This window comes from Bos indicus x Bos taurus, chromosome 27 (genome assembly GCF_003369695.1).
Source record: "Bos indicus x Bos taurus breed Angus x Brahman F1 hybrid chromosome 27, Bos_hybrid_MaternalHap_v2.0, whole genome shotgun sequence".
Lineage (NCBI taxonomy): Eukaryota > Metazoa > Chordata > Mammalia > Artiodactyla > Bovidae > Bos > Bos indicus x Bos taurus.
In genome coordinates, this window is record NC_040102.1 from 32,523,281 (window position 1) to 32,545,373 (window position 22,093).

Here is a 22,093-nt window from a genome sequence, read left to right on the forward strand (position 1 = left end):
AGAAGAAAAATCAAAATTTAAAAAAAAAAAACTTTTTCCAGCAAGTTCCACTCTTGTGATATAGATGAACTGAAGCCAAAGATTTTAAGAGCTGCCTGGTTGCTCCAGGGCTAACCCAGTTATTGATGAAAAGGGTTCTAATATGGAAAGAAGGCGTCTCTTCCATTGTTGGAGTGGCACCTTCATCAACAATTAACTTGTTGGAGGACTAAACAGCTATCCAGAGATTGGGGGATGTGGATAGTTGAGGTGAGCATGTTTTTTCAAAATCCTGCTTCAACTTCCAAAATGAACCAGCCCAACTTAAAGTTCCACAATATTTGACCACTGATCTACATTCCTGCAAAGTTACATCTGAAATAAACGTGGTAAGTGTGTATGTATGTGTTTTAAGTTGCATCATTATTTTCTAATTCATCTGCTCTAATGAAGAAATAGACTTGGGGTCGTTTGAATTTATGGGCTTCACTGGTGGCTCTGAAGGTAAAGAATCCACCTGCAATGAAGTAGACCCAGGTTGGATCCCTGGATCAGGAAGATCTCCTGAATGGCAACTGAAGGGAATGGCAACCGACTCCAGTATTCTTGCCAAGAGAATTCCATGGACAGAGGAGCCTGGAGGGCTATAGTCCATGGGGTCGCCAAGAATCAGACACGACTGAGTGACTAACACTTTCACTTCATTTGAATCTGGCCTTGGCAACTTAAAAGCTTTGTGATTTGGACACTCCTTTAACTTCTCCAAGCTTCAACATCCTTCTCTAAAATAGAGTTGAACTCAAAGGGCTAAGCTGAAGACTATAAAATAGGAAAGGCACAGGGCCTGGTATGTGGAAAACATTCAGTCATGCTTCATGAAAACTGTATTGTAAACATTTATGGAGGTATCAGTTTGGAATCCCTTATCACTTCCTCTGTTAAGCCTTCATCTAGTTACAATTCAAAACCATAGACCTTAGAGCTCATCCTTCTCTCACTTTCCGTCATATTAATAATCTGAATCCAGGACTTCTCTGGTGGTCCAGTGGTTTAGAATCCACGCTTCCAATGCAGGGGATGCTAGTTCAATCCCTGGTGAGGGAAGTAAGATCCCATGTGCCTCGGGACAACTGAGCCCTCACTCCGAAACTACTGAGCTGCCAGCTGAAATGAAGGTCCCACATGCGGCTGCAACTAAGACCCAATGCAGGCAAATTAAAAATGTTTTAATTATAATAATAATCTGAATTCACAGACAAGAATGCATTAAGGAAAATTCTTATTTAAACCAGCAAGAGCTAATGCTTATTGGACACTTAAAATGGGGCAAGGGTGGTTGTACATGCTTTTCTCGGTTTGTCATTTAATCCTCACAATAGTCCTGTAAAGCTAACCCCCATTTTACAGATGAAGAAACTGAGGCACAGATGAAGTCATTTTCCCAAGGTCCCAAAGCTAATAGGAGGCCGGGGAGAGGAGGGGGCGCAGGATTTAAATACACACAGTTTCACCATGGAGTATCTGCACTTTGCCACTCCTCGATACTGCAAGTTTTTTTTTTTTTTTTAATGGATTTTTAAACACAGACCTACCTGTGGTTATGTTGGGTATAGAGTCATAAAAATCACAGGCCTCTTAAGGAGTTTTTGGAAATATTATGTCCCTCTCAGTCATGACTGACTCTTTGCAACCCCGTGGATGTAGCCCACCAGGCTCCCTTGTCCGTGGGATTCTCCAGACAAGATACCGGAGTGGGTTTCCATGCCCTTCTCAGCAATATTAGGTCATCATTTAGTTACGGTTGTAGGCAGGGCCGTAAGTAAATAACCCAGACCTGGTAAAAGTCTCCTGAGAAAGAAACCCCACCGCTTCCGTTCATAGATCATTCCAAAGTTTAGTCAGGAAATTCTTAAATGATAACTAATTTAACTCTCTTATCTGCAAGCTAAGTCCCATTCCTCCGGCTGATAAACCCCAGCATTTCCATTTCTCTTATTCATTCACTTAACTGTTAAGGAAACATTTGTTACATGTGAACTATTAACAAAACTTCCATTAAGTATGTGGGGCCCAGTTCTATCACTGAACTTGGAGAGGAAACGCTTTTAAGTTCTGATAGGATCAATCAGGAAACTGGCCAAGCCTGTGTCCACCTGTGTGTGTTGGAGGTGCGGTTGCAGTGACAGGGTCGACAGGAGACCCTCACTTACGAGGTGGGCACGAGGATCCAGGCAGCCCACTTGTGGACTTAACATACAATGAAACCTCTCAACACAAACTCACCCAGTGCAATCCCCCAGGAGATGGTGAGAGAGGAGGTTGGAAATGGGCCAGTCCCCAGCAGCCATGTCTGGAAAACCTACACTTTCCTTTTCCTGCGTCCTAAATCTGTCCAGCACCCCCAGCTTGCCATCTTCCCTGTGTAAAATGCTTTCCAAGTACAGAAGACTGTAATTACGTGGACTCTCTCTTCCACGAACACAATAACTTCAGTGGCTAAATTAGAAAGGTCCCGGTGTGATGCTGTCGACCAGTGAAGGCTGCAGACTGGGAGACACGAGGTCTGGATGTTGGCTCTGGATCCACTGTGCTGCTGTCTGTTTTTACTCAGCACCGAAGTGACTGGGATGCTGAAGGAAGACCCTGTCTCCACCCTCAGGGAACTTATAATCTAGCTGGAAGATACAAGTACAAGACCCTGTGAGGAGCCAAGATCCCCTGGAGAAGGAAATGGCAACCCACTCCAATATTCTTGCCTGGAGAATCCCATGGACGGAGGAGCCTGGTGGGCTACAGTCCATGAGGTGGCTAAGAGTCGGACACGACTGAGCGACTTCACTTTCACTTTCTTTCACTTTCAAAGAAGAGTTAGCAGATGACACCACCCTTATGGCAGAAAGTGAAGAGGAACTAAAAAGCCTCTTGATGAAAGTGAAAGAGGAGAGTGAAAAAGTTGGCTTAAAGCTCAACATTCAGAAAACTAAGATCATGGCATCTGGTCCCATCTCTTCATGGCAAATAGATGAGGAAACAGTGTCAGACTTTATTTTGGGGGGCTCCAAAATCACTGCAGATGGTGATTGCAGCCATGAAATTAAAAGACGCTTACTCCTTGGAAGGAAAGTTATGACCAACCTGGACAGCATATTAAAAAGCAGAGATATTACTTTGCCAACAAAGGTCCGTCTAGTCAAGGCTATGGTTTTTCTAGTGGTCATGTATCGATGTGAGAGTTGGACTGTGAAGAAAGCTGAGTGCCGAAGAATTGATGCTTTTAAACTGTGGTGCTGGAGAAGACTCTTGAGAGTCCCTTGGACTGCAAGGAGATCTAACCAGTCCATCCTAAAGGAGACCAGTCCTGGGTGTTCATTGGAAGGACTGATGCTGAAGCTGAAACTCCAATACTTTGGCCACCTGATGCAAAGAACTGGCTCATTTGAAAAGACCTGATGCTGGGAAAGATTGAGGGCAGGAGGAGAAGGGGACGACAGAGGATGAGATGGTTAGATGGCATCACCGACTAAATGGACATGAGTTTGAGTAAACTCTGGGAATTAGCGATGAACAGGGAGGCCTGGCGTGCTGCAGTCCATGGGGTCGCAAAGAGGTGGACACGACTGAGGACTGAACTGAACTGAACTGAAAGCCAGTCGACTATGATTCAGTTACCCTCGCACTTCATTCAACGTAGATTTTGTTCATAAAAAAATTGAGATAATTCCTGCTTAATCTACTTTACGGTGCTGTAGGGACCTCAGAAGCGAAAGCTCCTAGAAAAGCATAAAGGGCAGTTCACAGTAGGGACTGTTGATTAGCGACGTAATGGTGCTAATCTGCACATTTAAAGGATGTTTCATTCAGCGGTGCTACAGGTTAAGTGGAGCTGAGAGCTAGAACGGTTGCAATACTCTGGTAACCTGCTCCGGCGTTAAAAAAAAAAAAAAAACAGGTTTGATCTAATGTGGAGGGGAGTCCGGAGCAGACTCCAAACTCAAATCCTTTGAAACTGACGTCTCTGTCTGAGCACCCACGGCCACTCCGCTGGTTCCCGGGGGTCACCCGAAAGTCTCACATCGGGGTCCCGAGAACCCGGACCGAGCCGCGGGCGCCCCCTGGAGGCTATCCTCGGACACTGCCCGCTCGGGGCGCGGGGGCGGGGTCGGCCATCGCGGGGGGTGGGGTGGGGGTGTGGTCTTCTCGCGTGAACAAATAGCGTCATCGAAGCGACGGGCCCGGAAGGAAGTAGCGTGCGGAGGGGTGTGGTGGTTTCTGCGGTCGCATTGGGGGTTTCGGCAGAGTACGGAGCGCCTGGAGGGACAGACAGCGTGGTACGCGGCCCGCGCCCCTTTGCGCGCGCGCTGGGCCTCGGTGAGGCCCCCGGGCCGGAGCTGACTGACGAGAGGCCCTCCCGGATCGCCTGCACAGCGTCCTGTGTCCCTCGGGAAAGGGCGAGCAAGCCCTTCCCGTCTCGTTCCTGCCCCGCTGTAGCCTCTCGGCGGGGCCGAGCGGGGTCCCCGGGAGGGCTTCGACCCCGCGGCTCCTGAGGGGCCGCGCGACCCTCTCTCTCGGAAGAGGGCGGGGAAGGGGCGCGCGGGGGGGCGGACGGGAGAGGGAAAGGCTTTTTTCCGCCGCTGCCGATCGGTAGCTGGAGGCTGCGAGGGGAACGTCGAAAAGCCTCGCAGACCGACGTCCGCGCCCGAGTTCAGTCAGACCCGGGGGGCAGAGTCCACGCCTCGCGCCTGCGGGCCTCGGGGCGCTCAGAGTCGGGAGCTTCGCTGTCAGTGTGGAGAAGGAGACGGCACCCCCACTCCTGCCTTCTTGCCTGGAGAAATCCCATGGACAGAGGAGCCCGGCGGGCCACGGTCCGTGGGGTCGCAGAGAGTCGGACATGACTGAAGCGACTGAGCACGCAGCGCGCTCTCAGTTACTGTCGTTTCTTCCAGATCATTCGGGGTTCAGGAAATGAGCCTCTGGATGCTCATTCTTTCGCGTCCCGGTGCCTGAATGCTGTCGACCCAGGAGCCCCAGTCTTTGCAGCTTGGGGGACCCCCTAACCGCCCCCCCCCCCTCAAAGTGGGCTGGGAGAACCTGCCAAGTGCAAAGTGCCAGTCAAGCATATGGGCCGGAGCGTGGCTTCATCCTTGCCCAGAGCCCTGTATCTGGCTAGGGCCAAAGGAATAACGGAGAAGGTGGAGGAAAGGCCAGAGAATCCCGCCCTTCTGAACTCTGCTCGCAGGCTGTCTCTGTGGCTCCAGCACCCGAAAGGAGTCAATAATGGTTTCCTTTGAAATGGCAGGCAATTAGGACTGGGAGGCTCTGACCAGAATTACACAGCCGCAACTGCCTGTCACTTGACATCCTCTGTAATTTGGGGCCAACGTAAATGCAGCTGCCTCTTTCCCTGCTGCTAACATGAGTGGCTCCGGTGACAGCCCGTTGGTGTTCACAGGAAGAGAGGGCTGTGTTCTGAACACTGCCCGCCTGGCACTGATTCTTCCCTGGGCCACGGGCTGTGTCTGGAGCCACTGCCTCTTGCAGAAGGTGGAGAGTGTAAATTCCACAGCTGAGGCTCTGGGGTGTCGACTGAGCAAGGAGGAAGAGGTGTAGATCTAGCCTGGTGTTCACACTACTACAGGTTGGACGTGAGCCATTTTCAGGAGCTCAGCTTGGGGAGCTACTCTGGCTGCCAGAGCTCTCCTCCCACAAGTCAGGGCACACACATTTTCCTGTATCTTTTCCCCCAGGGTAAGCGTTCGCCGATGGCTCAGTTGGGAGCGGTTGTGGCTGTGGCTGCCAGTTTCTTTTGTGCATCTCTCTTCTCGGCAGTGCACAAGATAGAAGAGGGACATATTGGGGTGTATTACAGGTAAGGCAGTGACAGGGAGAGCCTGCAACTTCCTGTTCGGTGACTCTCTCCTAGTCAATGTGTAACAGATTGTGCTGGCCGGTTGCATTTATATTGTGTTCAATAGGGAAGTCTTCAGACTGAGCTTTGTGCCAGGGACTATGGAAGGGGAATACACTCATGCACGTAAATATATAGAGAAATGTAAATATGAAACTTACTAGTCTGATGCCATGGATGGTAACTGATACACGTGTTAGGTTTAGAGACAAACGTAAAGGCAACCATGCTCCTTGAAGATCATCTCTGAAACAGTTTTCTCCTACTTCCCTGTGGGCATCTTGGTACCACAAGCTCACCTCTGAGGAGTGCCAGTTCTTCATGGCAACTTGAGATATAATTTGGACCTAGGCCTTAAAATTAACATTTCAGGGAAAATGAAAGGGCCTGCAGGTTGATTTGTACCCATCGAGGCAAGCTCTAGGATAGTGGTTCTTAAATAACCTATTCCATCACTTTATTTTGACTGCTCTTTAAAAAAAAAATGTATCTGTGACTTAAATAACATGAAGCAAAGAAACACTTATAAATCTTGGGTTGCTTTCCTTTGAGTAACCTCCATAACCAAGTTTTTGCTTTAAATCTATGTGAACTCCTTCTTATATGCCTCTATGAACTCCTTATTAAAGCCCTTTGATGCTTTTTCTCAGGCTGCCAATAGCAAGTTCTGGAAGTCTGATTGGCTTCCACTCTCCCTTTTAATTGTGTCTTCCCACCATCTGCTTCTATGTCTTCCAAAGTGAGAGTCACTCAGTTGTGTCCGACTCTTTTAGACCCCATGGACTATACAGTCCATTAAATTCTCCAGGCCAGAATACTGGAGTGGGTAGCCTTTCCCTTCTCCAGGGATCTTCCCAACCTAGAATCAAACCCAGGTCTCCCACATTGCAGGTGGACTCTTTACCAGCTGAGCCACCAAGGAAGCATGTCTCCCAAAATGACTTTTAATTCTATTACCATTCACATATAGCATGACTACAAAGGTAACTCCACTGCCCCCCAAAAAATATTTAGATGGTTTATAAAGTTTCCTTAAAAGTATTCTTTTGGTTGTTTGTGTCACTGAACTCCAACATTAGTATCGTTAATTGGTCACTGTATTAGTGAACTTAACTGACCTTGTGGATTGTCACAAGCTCAACAGATGTGACAAAACACACCTCCTCTCTTAGCTAAGAATCTGCCTGCCAAAGCAGGAGTTGTAAGAGACATGGGTTTGAATCCCTGGTCAGGAAGATACCCTGGAGAAGGAAATAGCACCCCACTCCAGTATTCTTGCCTGGAAAATTCCATGGACAGAGGACTCTGGTGGGCTACAGCCCGTGGGGTTGCAAAGAATCAGGCACAACTAAAGTGACTGAGCATACACACCTCTCTTATCTCAAGTATAGCCGGGGATTCTACTGTCTTTATTCCACTTTGTCTGTGTGCCGTTTTTCTCTCTGCAAAAGCGTGAATAATGGTTTTAGGTTTTACCATCAGGCTTCTTAGACTATTAGGGTCGAGCTGAGAGGAAGAAAAGGATCCGTGGACGGCTCTGGCACCTGTCCCTCTTTCTTAAATGCTTATGGGGCTGCAGAGAAAGTGGGCCCAACCCATATTGATGTAACAGACATGTCTTTGCTAAACTGAGCCTGCCTCTCTCTTCCTCCACTGCAGAGGTGGTGCCCTGCTGACTTCCACCAGCGGCCCTGGCTTCCATCTCATGCTTCCTTTCATCACATCATATAAGTCTGTGCAGGTATACTGGGCTTGGGGGTGCAGGGTTGGATGACTGCAGATTTGGGGTGGTGATTAATGCATGATTTAGAATGATGTAGCCCTTGGATGAGTGGATAAGTATGATGCCTTTTCAAGGAATTCATTTAGTAGATCATATATATAATACAGATTAAAAAGTCTGAGGCTCCATGAACCATCTACTCTGGAGTTTTACTTAATTGTTGAAATAGCTGAATGGGGTCATTGCCTTGGCCCATTGGTCCCAGGTGGGAATTATGTCTCCACTTCAAGACAGCCAGAGAAGAATCTGTTCTGAACGCATAGAAGGAAAAGTAGGGGGTGTGTGTGTGTGTGTGTGTGTGTGTGTGTGTGTGTGTGTGATAAACCACAGGCTCCCAAGATAGATGGAAATAAAACATGATAATTTTGTTGGTTCTTATTTGAACATGAGCGATGTGAACATAACTTGTGGGGGGTGCGGGTTGTTGAACTTAATGAAGGGAAATGACATCTAAAATAGGGATAGGATTAGCCATGACAGATCTAAAGCCAGGCCGAATTAGACTAGTCATCTTTGAAGTATGTCCAACAAGAGGAATAAGAAGATTTAGAGAATGACTTTTAAACTAACCCAGGAAAGTGTCCTGGGTTACCTCATCAGCATTTGCCCTGTAGGTTTCTTCTGCCATTTGCTATGCTTTATGGTTTTCAAAGTTTGTTCATGCATATTATCTCGTTTGAGTCTCCCAGTAATCCTGAGAATGGGCTGAACAGGTTTTACAGGCTGAGGGGTTAAATAATCTGCTGTTTCCAGACTGGTAAATGGAAGAGGTGAATGTAAACAGGGTCGTGGGACTCCTAGTCCAGGGTCCTTTGCACTAAACCATCATTACTCAGTTTGTTTGTATGGTGGTGCATTTACAGCGAAGCTGGGGTGGCACTTTTGCCTGGTTTGGTCTCACACACTGCAAATAAGGAGGATTCAGGGGGGTATTCACGTTTAACAGAGGCAAAGCTTAACCCAGATAAGTATTCAAGACCAAGGCCAAGGGATTCCCTAAAGAAGTCACTTTCTTGGTCACTTCTCACCTTACAGCATCTTCTGTCTCTCCTATTTCCAGACCACACTCCAGACAGATGAGGTGAAGAATGTGCCTTGTGGGACAAGGTAAGGTGCCCAGAATCAAGCTGTGAAGACAAATAAGAGGCAGGACCATCTGACTGGCTGCAGTAAGAGACAGTGGAAAGGGACACCCCCCTGGGTGGTTTCACCGAGTTCTCTGCCCCCAAGCTCCCTGTGTTCTGAGTTGAGTAGGTGGTGGAGACAGGTTTGGAAGGGCCTTGAAGGCCATGATGAAGGCTTTTAGCAGGTAAATAACTTGATAGAGGAAGATAAATGTAACAGAACTAAATGTGGAGAATGTTGGATAGGTGGTAGGAGAAGACTGCAGGGCAGGGAATTGAAAGAGAACCGCTGCAGTGGTCTGATTGAAAAGTCAAGGTGGTCAGAACAGGGACAGAGCAACAAAGTAAACCACACGCTCGGACAGATACAGAATCGGAATTTCCCACAGGATAGCTGGCCTGATCTCATCACAAAGGCTTTGTATTTGGAGGGCTTGGGTCGAAAAAGAGACATAAAGACATAAGCAATGCAGTGGTGAACCTTGATTAGAGCCTGGTTCCAAAAGAACAGCTCTAAAAGATGTTATGGAAACTGTTAGTCATCTTGGACTGCCATAGTGGAATACCATCGCCTGGGTGGCTGAAACAATAGACATTTATTTTTCTCATGGTTGCAGAAGCTCAAAGTTCAAGATCAGGGTGCCAGCAAGGTTGGTTCCTGGCCTGCAGGTGACTGCTTTTCTGTGTCCTCACACGGCCTTTCCGCTGTGCATGTGTGAGGAGAGAGAGATCTCTGGTGCCTTTGTCTTCTTCCCTTTACCAGTCCGGTCAGTTTAGGGCCCCATCGTTACAACCTCATTCAACCTTAATCACCTTTGTAAAGGCCCTGTCTCCAAATGCACTCACTTTGGGGGCTCCAGTTTCAGCATGTGGATTTTGGGGCTCACACAAATTCAGTCCATGATGGGAACTTGTGGGAAAAATTAGAGAAGGGCCCGTTAGGTGAAGAGGAATTATCGCTAATTTCCCAGCTTTAGGAATGGTATTTTGACTCTGCAGGGGACTGTCATCGTTCTTAGGTGATTGGTGCTTGCCAAGTGTTAGGGGGAAAGTATCCTGACTGCAGCTTGCTTTGAAATGTTCAGCAAAAAAAAAAGAAAAAGTAGATCAATCAATAGGTAATTGTTCATGATTGTTAAAGTCAGGTGTTGGTATATGAGTGTTGTACTGTTCTTTTCTGTATGTTTGAAAGTGTTTTCTAATGAATATTGAAGGTAGGTGGGGAGGGAGCTGAACTAAAATGATGGTGAAAACAGTGAGAAACACTGACCAAAACATTCCACGTTTTAAAGTTCTGAGAACTCCGTGACCTTCCTTAGTCTTTTCCCTGCAATTGGTAGCTTTATTCAAAAGTCATTGCAGAGTCAAAACATATGAACTACTCTTCTTGTATCCCAAAAGTTTCACTTTTGTCCTTGTGGAGATGTTTTTAGGAGGTATGATTTCTCAGGAGATTATGATAGAAACTCAGAAGGTCTCCTGCCTTGAGATCCACACACCTGTGACCCCCATGAACCCTCCTCCTTTCCTGCCGAGTCCCACACACGCACACACGTACATATACCACCACCACCCCGGGAGAGGCCCAGTATCCCCAAGCTCAGCACTGACCGCGCTGTCCGCGCTTCCTCCGACAGCGGTGGCGTGATGATCTACTTCGACAGGATCGAGGTGGTGAACTTCCTGGTCCCACACGCAGGTACCTGCTTGCAGTGCACCTCCCCTACCCCTCTTCACCCCCTCCCCGCAGCCCACTCTCCTGGCATCATCCCCGAGTCTCCCCCCACCCAGCCCCCGTGTCTGTCGCAGCATCTCGGGAAGGGACGGCCCGTGTGTCTGAGAGCGTGGCGGGTCCGCCCTCCTCACTCTGAACGTCTCCTCCCCCTCAGTGTATGACATAGTGAAGAACTACACAGCCGATTACGACAAGGCCCTCATCTTCAACAAGATCCACCATGAGCTGAACCAATTCTGCAGTGTCCACACGCTTCAGGAGGTCTACATCGAGCTCTTTGGTAAGAAAATCTCTTCAGATGATCACCTGCTGCCTGATTCAGCTGCCCACGGGGCAGGGTGGGTACCGAGGGACCAGAGTGTTGAAGATCCAGTGCCTGGGAAGCAGGCAGTCACACGGGGCACTGCCGGGAAACACGGGTGCCGATGGAAGAAGATGGTGAGAGTGGCTGAGTGTTGGACATGGGAGTCATAGTGAACGAGAGACTCGCTCCTGCCCTGCATCAGACCTGGGATGGAAATATGTGCCCATGTCCCTAAACTTCCTTCTGTAATGAAGAGGGGTCAGTTCCAGAAGAACCTTAGAGAATACCCAGCCCAGCATCCTCCTTTCAAGATAAGGATACCAAGGTCCCGAGGGAGAAAGTCCCAGAGCTGGCTGGGAGCAGAGGTGAAGTCCAGACCTCCCTCCTCTGGCTTCTGGCTCCATCCACCTCACCCTGGATGAAGGGCGCCAGGACAGGGTGATGAGAACCACGGGGTTACATTTTTGTTATTGTTTGCTTTAGTGTGTTTGTATTTCCGCCGCACCGCAAGGCATGTGGGATCTTAGTTCCCCAGCCAGGGATCGAACGCACACCTCCCGCACTGGAAACATGCAGTCTCAACCGCCGGGCCTCCAGGGAAGGCCCACGGGGTCACATTTAATTCTAAAAGTGGGACAAGGACTGGAACTACTTGGAGTCCCTGGAGCCTGGGTGGGTTTCAGTTGTTAGTGATGGCTTTTACCCTGTGCCCATAGAGAGGAGTAGGAAAACAGGTAAAACAGGAAGGACCCACTTTGGTCTTAAATTGACACTTTCTTTCCTTTTTTCCTGTTCAAGGAAAACATAGCCTGACTTCAGCAACAATGAAAAGAAGCATTTCAGTAATTGTTACAGCTCATTTGGGGTAAAGCGTTGTGTTAAATTCACTGCTAGGAGTGTTCTAGAAGCCAGGGCTAAAAGCAAATGCACTTTGCAACCAGTGGTACCACTGTTCTTAATGCCAGGACCAGACAGTGGTTTTCCCCAGGAATCTTAATTTAAAGGGCCTGGAGTGAGAATATCCTGTAGACAGAGGTGGAGTCGTTGGCCACACCGGTGATCTTAACTAGGCAAACAGCCTTTTGCCCTGTGTTTCAAATTTGGAAAGTCATCAGAAGCCATTTTAACTTTTCTGCAGAAGAAAATGGGTTTAAATTCACTTTATAGACTTTGAAGTTTCTTCCCACATTTGGATTTGGTGTGCTGTTTAGAAAAATTCTGTAACTTTGCCTTTTTTTTTTACCTCAACCCGATAGAATTTCATAAAATATCATTAGTTTTCTCTCTAGCCATCGTTTTAGCACTAGTGCCAGTAAATGAACATTACAAAGCATTTGCAACAACGAAAGATCTCTAATTTCTATGAAGAGAGAATTAAGATGTAAAATTGTTCTGCATTAGAAAACTTCTCACTGTCTTGTCTTGCAGATGAACTTGGCAGCACAGTAAAGTAAAGCTTTGTGTACAGAGGAGCTAGGGATTTATGTTTGCGTTGGAATATTTTCCTTTTTGAAGTTCATTCTTGCCAGCAAGCACTGTTTTGCTTAGCGTCCATTTGCATCTGCAAAGGAGAAACTCGCGTCTCTAATCCTGGGTCCTGATAATGGAAAGGTTTTCTCTGCTCCCCTCCTCCCAGTACTCTAGCCCTAACTCAGCTTGATGCAGTGTTTATCACCGCCTACACCGAGGCATCCGTGTTTCCCGTTTGATGAAAGTGTTATCCAGGACTTTGTGTTTACTTAGTTCAGTTCAGTCACTCAGTCGTGTCCAACTCTTTGCGACCCCAGGGACTGCAGCACGCCAGGGCTGCCCCGTCCATCACCAACTCCCAGAGTTTACTCACAGTCATGTCCATCGAGTCGGTGATACCATCCAACCATCTTATCCTGTCTTCCCCTTCTCCCACCTTCAATCTTTCCCAGCATCAGGGTCTTTTCCAGTGAGTCAGTTCTTCGCTTAACTTAATCAGTTCTTAACTTAATCAGTGTCTGTCAGCATAACCATCACCCATAAACAACTTGGTCCTGGTGTAAATTTGTTAGTAAGGTATCTTGTAAAATATTTCCTCTAGATTTTCCTGGAAAGTTACTAGCCCAGGGCCATGGGTATCTTCCTTGACTCAGATAGAATTTAATCTGAGAAACAACCATGTTATTAGCTTATGGAGGGTATGAGCTATTTCCCTTAAAGTTTGGCCAGTCTCTTATTTAAAATAGAAAATATGGAATGTTATGTTCATCTCTAGCCGTCAAATTGTTACACCCATGTCAAGTGTGAGGTGCTGCCCTTACGGGCATTTCTGCCTCAGTGCTGAGAGGCTGGTGGGAGTTAGACTTGCTGTTCCTCAAAGGCTCCTGGACCAAGGATGGCCACGTAAAGCAGCTGGCCGCTGACAATAAAGGAGATGGTTTCATGTAGGTGTCCCAGGCTGGTTTCAGGGCGTCCTTTTCTCAGGGCCCTTCGAGGAGCTTATTGAGGATCTTGTGGGTGGGGGCAGGGAAGGGAAGGCCCAGGCCAACGCTGACAGCCTGTTCTGGGTCACAGCTAGAGCGGCGATCAGTTACAGGTCTTCTGACACTTAGCCATAAAATGACTCACAGACAGAAGAATCAGAACCAAGGCAAACAACACATCAAAAGACTCAGGCTCAGGACTTCCCTGGCAGTCCAGTGGTTAAGACTGTGCTTTCAGGGCAGGAGGCGTGGGTTTGATCCCTGGTCAGGGAACTAAGATCCCACAAGCTGAGTGGCTCAGCCAAAAAAAAAAAAATTTTTTTTTTTTTTAATGTTTAAAAAAGACTCAGACTCCTTTCCAGAACTGTAATGGTCCTTTTCCCCTTGACTGATGGAGTTCCTGATGGAATTAGTCTTCCTTGGGGCCTCTTTTGATGTCAGAGTCTGTTTTTGTTTTAGAAATTTATTAATAGATGTAGTGTGTTTGACTCCTTTCAAAATACCTGACGTGACCGTCCCACCTTCCTTCTTTGTGAAAGATGGGCGGCCACCTTCTCTGGCTGCTGTCTGTAGGGAAGGGCCGCTTCCTGACTCAAGAAATGTGCTGGAGTTGTTGTTTGTTCTTTTAAAGCTCGGTTCCCTTCTGGGCGAGGTTGATGTTTTCTTGAGGCCGCAGGGAAAGGACACTCCCATCTGGCCACATAGCGGGCCCAGTGGGTGTCCGCCGTGAGAGTCTTCCAGGGAGTCTTCAGACGTTCGAGCTCTGATGAGCGCTCTGCCTCGGGAAGAGCTTTGGCCCGTTGGGTACATTCCTGAGCTGGTGTCTTGCCTTGCTCTCTACCCCATGCGTCCCTCCCCCTGCCTAGAAAGCATCTCAGCTCCGTGTTCTGTCTGTCTTGATTCCAGATCAGATTGATGAAAATCTCAAACTGGCTCTGCAACAAGACCTGACCTCCATGGCCCCTGGGCTCGTCATCCAAGTGAGCACCACCCTGGTGGGACACCCCCCACCCCGCCCCCGCCCCCAGGAAGGCACAGCCCCTCTTCCAGAGGATGTCCTGTCTGTGCAGGAAGACCAAGGACCCGTGGGAGCTGGTCCTTCCGCACCCCCATGCCCCCATCAGATGCTGTATTTCTCTCTCTCCAGGCTGTGCGGGTGACAAAGCCCAACATCCCAGAAGCCATCCGCAGGAACTATGAGCTGATGTGAGTGGGCCCCGCGCCTAGGCAGAAGCACTGCCCTGCCCACCTCCTGCTCATCCCATCCCAGGGCTGACCAAGCCGTGGCGTGCGTGTGGTCCTCTCTGGAGTATCTGTGCAGCCGTCGCCCTGAAGACAGGGCAGGCGTGTCAGGCCGCTCACCTGGGCTCCGTGACCAGAGGGCACGGACGCTCTTTAGAGGGTCAGGGAGTCTTGTGCTCCCTTCACGGCTCACGCCAGAGAGGACGGGAAGGCGACTGAGTGGGCAGGCGGGTGCCTGTCACTCAAGTCAGTTATGCTTTATTGCTCACAAGTGGGTTTTGAAGGAGAAGGCTAGCCGTGTTACTGTCTGCAGCATATTCGCCTTCACCTGGGACCTAAGGAGCCTTCCAGGGCCTTCTCTGGCCGTCAGTGGTTAAGACTGCACTTCCAGGGCAGGGGCTGTGGGTTCAATCCCTGGTCAGGGGACTAAGATTCCATATGCCGTTCGGCACAGGCAGATTTACAAACAAGACCAGACCTCCCGAGGGTGGAAGGAATGACAGCTTACCTCTCACAACAGGGCAGGGGGCTTGGCTTCCCGGGGGCCAGGAAAGTTCCGAGGAAGCTCGTCCCCAGTGGCCTCACAGCTGCACACTTTTCTCCCCTTCAGGGAAAGCGAGAAGACTAAGCTCCTGATCGCAGCCCAGAAGCAGAAGGTGGTAGAGAAGGAAGCCGAGACAGAGCGGAAGAAGGCCCTCATTGGTCTGACTGTGCTTTTGCGGTCCAGGCGACAGAGGGGCTGGCGGGGTGGGGAGGGCAATTCAGGAAGCCTGGGACACGGTCCCCCGAAGCCTTGCCTCACACAGGAGCAGCCTTCGTCCCCCGGGAGCAGAGCTGAAATTGTCAGATCGTGGCCGAGGGTTGAGCTTTGTGTTTCCACAAGCCTCTTAAATGAAAAGAGCCCTTCTGCTAACCCTTCATGCACAAAGACAGTAGCACTGATGACCCCTTACAATGAGCCTCGGACTTTTCTAAACACTTGTGTGCAATTCATCCCGCTCCTCACCCCCCCTCCCCTTCCCTGGGTGAGGAAGCCACCGTCTGTAACCTACTCTCACTGAGCCGAAGCTCAGAGAGGCTGAACTACTGCCCAGGGTCCCATGGCAGGGGAGCGAGGGAAATGGGGTTCAAATCCAGGGGCTCACCTCCCAGCCCTGGCTTCTCCACCACTGCTCCAGACTGCCAGCCACGGCCCTGGCCACTTCCGAAAGTGCAGTGGCAGGAGGGAACTCGCACCTTAACCCGTAAAATATCCCTTTGGAAGGAACACCCTGTGACTTACAAGAGAGGTCGGGGCCAGCTCCTCACTTACGTCAGAGAAGTAACTCCCCCCTGGGGCCGGGCACCCCCACTCACTGTCTTGCACTGATACGAGGGCCTGTGCTCCTTAGGGTGTCCCACCCCTGCCCGGGGGACCTGCATGACTGCCCTCTGGGCCAGTGGCCCTTCACCTGGGCCCACCCACTGCCCTGCCTCAGGGCCTCAGGTCGGGTGAAAGGTGCACGCTTTTGAAATATCAGAACTCTGAGGCTTTTCTCCACACAGAGGCAGAGAAGGTGGCGCAGGTGGCCGAAATCACCTTTGGGCAGAAGGTGATGGAGAAGGAGACAGAGAAGAGGATCTCAGAGATCGAAGGTGAGCAAGCCCGAAATCCCTGCCCCCTCCTTCCTCAGACCCCGCCGTGCGGCCGGCCCGGGAGGCCTTTCCTTTGCCCTGCCTTCTCTATTCTCAGACGTCACGGGTTCTTTGGAACATCCCTCGTTCTCTGTGCTCTGATTCAAGTTTTGGGGAGATGCAGGCCAGTGTGGGATTAATTTTCCACTTCAGTCATTCATCAGATTTGAGTTGGATGCCTTCAGGACTCTTCCGCTGGGCTGGGCTTCGGAAAAAGGGGAAGCACGTGGTCCTGGCTGTCCTGGGCCCGCAGTCTGGCCCCGGAAGTAAACCAGGAAGCCAGGGCGGAGCAGCAGCCCACTCCCCTCCCTCCCCTGCCTCCCCCGCCTGCCCCGCCGCCTCGTCCCAGAGGCCTGTGAACCCTCTCGCTTTGGCCTCTCCGGTCCCTGTGAATGTTAAGCCAGGTGTGAAGAAGACACCTGTCAACACCAGTATCACAAGCTGGAAAAAGGTGTTTCCTTGCTGGCTTTTCTGGTGTCACTCACCTTCAGGCCCCTGCCCTCAGCCCTCCCCTCATCCTACAACCCACCTCCTCCTCGAGCAAACTGTAGGCCAAAAACGACCTCAGGGCCCAGCCCCAGGCTCCACAGCTCGGTGCCCAGTTACACTCCTGACCTGCCCTGTTGGGCTTAGCGGGGCCCACGGAGGAGCCAGTGAGGATTTTATGGATCAGTGCTTCCTCACGGGGAGCTTTTAGCCGAGCGGCACATTTTTGTTTCTCATAAACACAAGTCACCAGGTGCTAAGGCAGTTGAGTTGGCCGCTTGCTCCCAGGCCGCCCTGCAGGCCCCCGCCACCCGGGGCCCTGCTGAGGCTGCACAGTGAGAACCCACCTTGCTTCCCGGGTTGTGGTCCAGGTGTTGCTCACATGAGGTTGGCCTCACCCCCAAGGACAGGGAGGAAATATCAACAACTTTGTATCAGTTCTTGACCAAAAGCTGGTCTCAGCAGATTAAGGAAGGGGATTGTTTACCTAGTAGAAGCTTAAATCATTCTTAGTCCAAATAGGTGTTAGTCTGGACCATGGCCTGTAATTGGTTTTGAATCGGGCCAGCTTAACCAGTGCTAACGAGAGCCTTTCTGAAATGACTGATGGAAATAGAGAGATGAAGTTGGAAACAAGCTGTGCTGTTTTGTTTACGCCAGTCGGTTTTAGGGCAGCTCCACCTCAGGCCACATCCAGAACCTTCTGGCTTCTCTGGCTCTTGCTGTGTGGCACAGGGGGAGAGGGCCAGGGCAGAGACCTCAGAGACAGGAGGCTGAGGCCATGTCCCAGCCCTCTCCTCCCCGGCCCCAGAAGGGGTAAGCAGGTGGAAAGAGGATGTGTGTTTCTGTGACGCCATCAGAGAAGCCGCTGCCAGGCACAGCGACAGGCTTGCACGTGGTCAGCCAGTCCCTGCCACCGGGAGACGCTGGCACAGCACTTTTGCATCCTGGTCAATTTTCACAACTTGCGAAATAGGAGAAAATGCCTTTTCCCCAGTTTCGTAAATAAGAGGATCAGAGCCCAGAGAAACCAGAGCAGTGTGCCCAGGATCACGGGGCCAGCCGGGCGAAGTTGCGGGGACCTGCTTTCTGATGGCCTCTGTGCCCTGATTCTCTGCGTTCTCTCCTTAAGATGCTGCGTTTCTGGCCCGGGAGAAGGCCAAGGCAGACGCCGAGTGCTACACTGCCATGAAAATAGCCGAAGCAAATAAGGTAAAGGGCCAGTGCTGCCTGGCGAAGAGAAAGTGTACACTGTTTGCGGGAGACCGCTGACTCCCCAGCCTGGCCGTGATCGAGGGCTCCTGTGCCCTGTGGGCAGGGCCTTCCCTTTCCCTTGGACCCTGACATAAGTTTAATTGTGGTGATTTTTAAAAAATATTCATTTATTTGACTGCATCAGGCCTAAGTTGCAGCGCTCAGGCTCGGTTGTTGCCATGCGTGGGCTTTGTTGCCCCGCAGTGTGTGGGATCTTAGTTCCCTGACGGATTGAACCCCATGCCCCCTCATCCCCATTGGAAGGCAGATTCTTAACCACTGGACCATCAGGGAACTCCTTAATTTTGCTGTTAAACACAGAAATTGCTAAAATTCTCACAGTTCTTACCTTGAATACCTGAGATTCACGCTCTCCCAGAGTAGTGGTTATACAATAGTTGTTCAGTCACTCAGTCATATCCAACTCTTTGCAACCCCAAGGACTCCAGCACACCAGGCTTCCCTGTCCCATTATCTCCCAGAGTTTGTTCAGACTCATGTCCACTGAATCAGTGATTCCATCCAACCATCTCATCCTCTGTCGCCCCCTTCTCCTCCTGCCCTCAATCTTTCCCAGCATCAGGGTCTTTACGTGGTTACTAATGTAACAGGGAGACCAGGGAGAGGAGACGGGGTGTGGTTCTCACGGAGACACTCTCCCTGAGAAAAGTCAAGGGATGGCCCAAGGCTTTTCCCTCATCTGGCCTCACCACCGTCGTCTTTGCTGTTTTTGCTTCCAGCTGAAGCTGACCCCTGAGTATCTGCAGCTGATGAAGTACAAGGCCATTGCTTCCAACAGCAAGATTTACTTTGGCAAAGACATCCCTAACATGTTCATGGACTCTGCGGGCGGCGTGGGCAAGCAGTTTGAAGGACTGGCTGACAAGCTGAGCTTTGTCTTGGAAGATGAGCCCATGGAGGCAGACTCCGAGAACTGAGTGTTTCCGTCCACAGCCTCCAGTGGCACTCCGAGAGATCTTTATTTTTTAACGAGGAGCCAGGATGTCCCCTCCCTTCCACGCTACCTTCTTTGACTCTCTTCCACATACCATGGTGAAAAAAAGAAGAAACGGACCTAAATCTATTTTCCTTCCTGGGAAGGGCAGGGCAGGGACTGATGAACTGGGGTTTTATTCAGGTAAGTAGGTTACGTGACTTAGGTTAATCGACTTAGGTTAAGCTTTGGAAAAGGTGGGTTAGAGCTCTGACCTCCAGGCACTGATTTTTGTCCTTCTGAGGCTGGCTTAATTAGGGATGCTATCAACAAGAAGTGGGAGAAGTGCAGGAGGTCACCTCCAGGTCTTCCCTGGAGTGGGAAAAGGCAGCAAAGCTGTCGCGAGCCGCCTCCACAGTGAGAGATGCCCATGGGTGAGGCCCAGCTCCTGAGCAAACACGTGCTTGTGAGTTTGCCAGCAGAGAGTAGAGAGGCGGCCTTGAAGGATGTTGGCTCTCCTGGCGTTTCTGGCCAAGTGTCCGTGAGTCACCACCCAGGGGCACTTCCTCAGGCTCTGGTGAGGGTGATCTGGTGCTAGCTTTGCAAGCTTTTCTACACACCACCCTCTCTGCCCCAGAGCATGGTGGCTTCTGACCTCATTTCTGAGTCAAGATTTGGCCACCACCCCCAGTTCTTTTTAAAACTTTTCACCTATTCCGTGATTTGGTTTTGTTTTTTTTCTCTACATGTTCATTGGTTCCACTCAGTATCAAGAAGGCAGGAACAAAGAACTCGCCAGTGTCTTAAAAGCTACTGAAGTGGGACCACAATACCCGTTCGCCTCTGTGGTCCCTGCTTGGCAAACAGTATCTGTTCCTTGAGATCAAGTGTCTTTTTATTGTTGTGGAGATTCTGCGTTGAAGAGCTCCTCTGGGTGAGAAGGATGGGTTGTCCAAAAGCTGTCCCAGCCTCAGCGTCTATGACTTGTGCTGAGAGTTCATCTGATACGGTGATAAGAGGGAGCCTGTTCTCTGAGCAACTCGTGTCTTTAGACCAAGGGTTCAGGGGTCACAGAGAGATAGCTGTTTGGGTTCGAGTCAAGAGTTCCTGCCCGAGTCCCTGTGTCAGAAGGGCCACATCAGAATCCACTCAAATGTGTTTTCATTACTAATTTGGGGATTTGGTTGAGGGAGCACAAACCAGAAACAGAGGTTTCCTCGAGTTCTGGAGTTGGAGTTGGGCGGGGTCGTGCACCGGTTCACCAAGTGGAGGGCAGCTGCTGGACTGAGCTTGCAAGCCTGTTGATTTCGTCCAGGACAAGCCCTGGCTTAGGATTTGTTACTAGCTGCCCCCACCCCCACACCAAGAGAAGCTCCCACTGTGCCCCCCTCCTCTTGGTGGAACATGGTGATGATATCTGGGACAGATTTCTATGTCATTGTTGACCCCACACCCAGACTTCTGATTTATTGGATGGTCCCAAAAGCCGGGAATTGGGGGAGCATTCGGCCGGCCTAAGAAGACACAAAGGGTTAACTTGTCTTAATTTAAATGTTGCCCTTCTCTGTTCTAATTTCTGGAACTTTGAATTCTCAAACCACCAGTCCTGGTCGCACTTTGAGAGGGGATCCAAAATGTCCGAGGAGTGATGGATGTTAATGTGTTCAGGCGTCTTTGCAGAAGGCAGTTAGTCCCCTAAGACCAACACAAAACATCCATCATTAAGATACACTCACCCTCACTTCAATGCCATGAATCACCTGTCAGGAGCACCGTGTCACATCCAGCATCCCTGACTTACATATTTTTCTGCTCTGAGACTGGCTGCCTGAGCTCAGAGAACACTTATTTCCAATGGGATACGCAGCATGGACATCTCAGCCTGTCCGAAAGCACGCTTGCTGGGGTGGTTAGACAGAACACCGCTCTAACACTAGCGTCCCGTGATGGCCTGTCCCTTGCACTACACAGGAGCGCTTCAGTGAAGTCCTGCTACCCCTGCCCCCCCAATGTCAATGTCCTTCTTCTGTAAGCAAAAATACAAGTATTGTAGTTCCCATTCGCTTAATTCCAGTGGTTGTCTATACCTGCCTGAATAGGAAAATCATGGGAATGGGCTGTTGCCTTGGCTTGGGACAACTAACCAGTCTGTCTGTGTGATTTCGTTTTGGTAATGCTTACTAGAGAACCTGATGTGAAAACATTTGAATTCTAAACATGTAAAATATGACAGCCTGCCATTTGGCAGGCAGTAAACTCATGGCTGCTATTGATAAATGGAACCTCTATCAAAATAAGGAACTGTTTCTAAAATTCAGCTTTTGTAGGATTTTCCAAGGAAAAGTCACCTTGGTTGAATGTTTCTCACTCATTAAACTTTGCAGAAATGATCCATATTCAGTACCTGTTTTTAATCACTTTTTAAATATCAGGACAGAATGAAAGGAAGCCACAGTTTGTTAATTTTCATCTGACTAAATCTGGAGGGATCTGTGATCATAATAAATTGAGGAGAGGGCAGAAATTACTGGAAGAACTTTGGCAATATAGTCATTCCTCTGTATCCATAGGGGACTGGGAGCCCCGAGGATACCAAAATCTGTGGGTGCTCAAATCCCTTATATAAAACGGTGTCGTACAACCATCCTCCGTACCCATGAATCCACAGCTACAAAGGGCTGACTGTATTGATCCAAAAAAAAAAGAAAGTGGATTTTTTAAAATGATCTGTTGCAGTTTGTGGGTCTCTGTATCTTTCAACACATAACTTCACCATTTATAGAGTAAATGGTGGAAGTGAGATCGGCGTATTTACTGACTTACCCAGGTTTGAGGATAAGTGAATCCTGACTAGTGGCTTGTCCACCAACCACTGATGCTTTAGTTCTGTTCAACAGGTTCTAGTCACGGCTTCTGTTGTTGCCTTTTAAAAGAAGTGATAGCCAATCACTTTGTATTTTCATTCCTCTCTATTTCTGCTTTTGAGCAAGCTGATAATTGAATGGTCAAAACCAATTCTACTGGCAGAGAGCCCTGAGGACTGAATGACCCTCTTTGTAACTGAGAAATGATTCCTGTTATATTAATCATTCTACAAACAATATGCTGGATTCATTTGCCCTGGGTTGATAGATGGAGGAACTCTTTTGGACAACCCTAAAGCTGTGATTTTATGTGTTAGTTTTATTTTCAGTCTTGCTAAATAAAATGAGTCTTTGTA

At 49.4% G+C, this 22,093-nt stretch overlaps 1 protein-coding gene across 6 annotated transcripts; it reads left to right on the forward strand.

Annotated features, from left to right (window-relative positions):
• Window positions 1-4,193: 4,193 nt before the first annotated feature.
• Window positions 4,194-22,093, forward strand: ERLIN2 (ER lipid raft associated 2). Of its 6 annotated transcripts, none has more exons than XM_027530254.1 (12): window positions 4,194-4,307; window positions 5,724-5,845; window positions 7,544-7,625; window positions 8,728-8,774; window positions 10,429-10,490; window positions 10,681-10,806; window positions 14,190-14,263; window positions 14,431-14,489; window positions 15,136-15,227; window positions 16,071-16,160; window positions 17,818-17,897; window positions 18,680-22,093. In XM_027530254.1, the coding sequence occupies exons 2-12, from the start codon at window positions 5,739-5,741 to the stop codon at window positions 18,875-18,877; spliced, it is 1,017 nt and encodes a 338-aa protein (XP_027386055.1). In that variant the 5' UTR covers window positions 4,194-4,307; window positions 5,724-5,738; the 3' UTR covers window positions 18,878-22,093. The 6 variants fall into 6 exon arrangements, 4 of the variants coding, with proteins under 4 accessions (XP_027386055.1, XP_027386054.1, XP_027386057.1 ...); XM_027530253.1 differs by having other exon boundaries at window positions 4,231-4,841; XM_027530256.1 differs by having other exon boundaries at window positions 4,231-4,347.

Coding starts and splice junctions, on each gene's coding strand:
- ERLIN2 (XM_027530253.1), top strand. CDS start 4,815: ATGGACAGAGGAGCCCGGCGGGCCACG. Junction 4,842..5,723: donor GAGGAGCCCGGCGGGCCACG/GTCCGTGGGGTC, acceptor CTTTTCCCCCAG/GGTAAGCGTTCGCCGATGGC. Junction 10,491..10,680: donor CTTCCTGGTCCCACACGCAG/GTACCTGCTTGC, acceptor CCTCCCCCTCAG/TGTATGACATAGTGAAGAAC.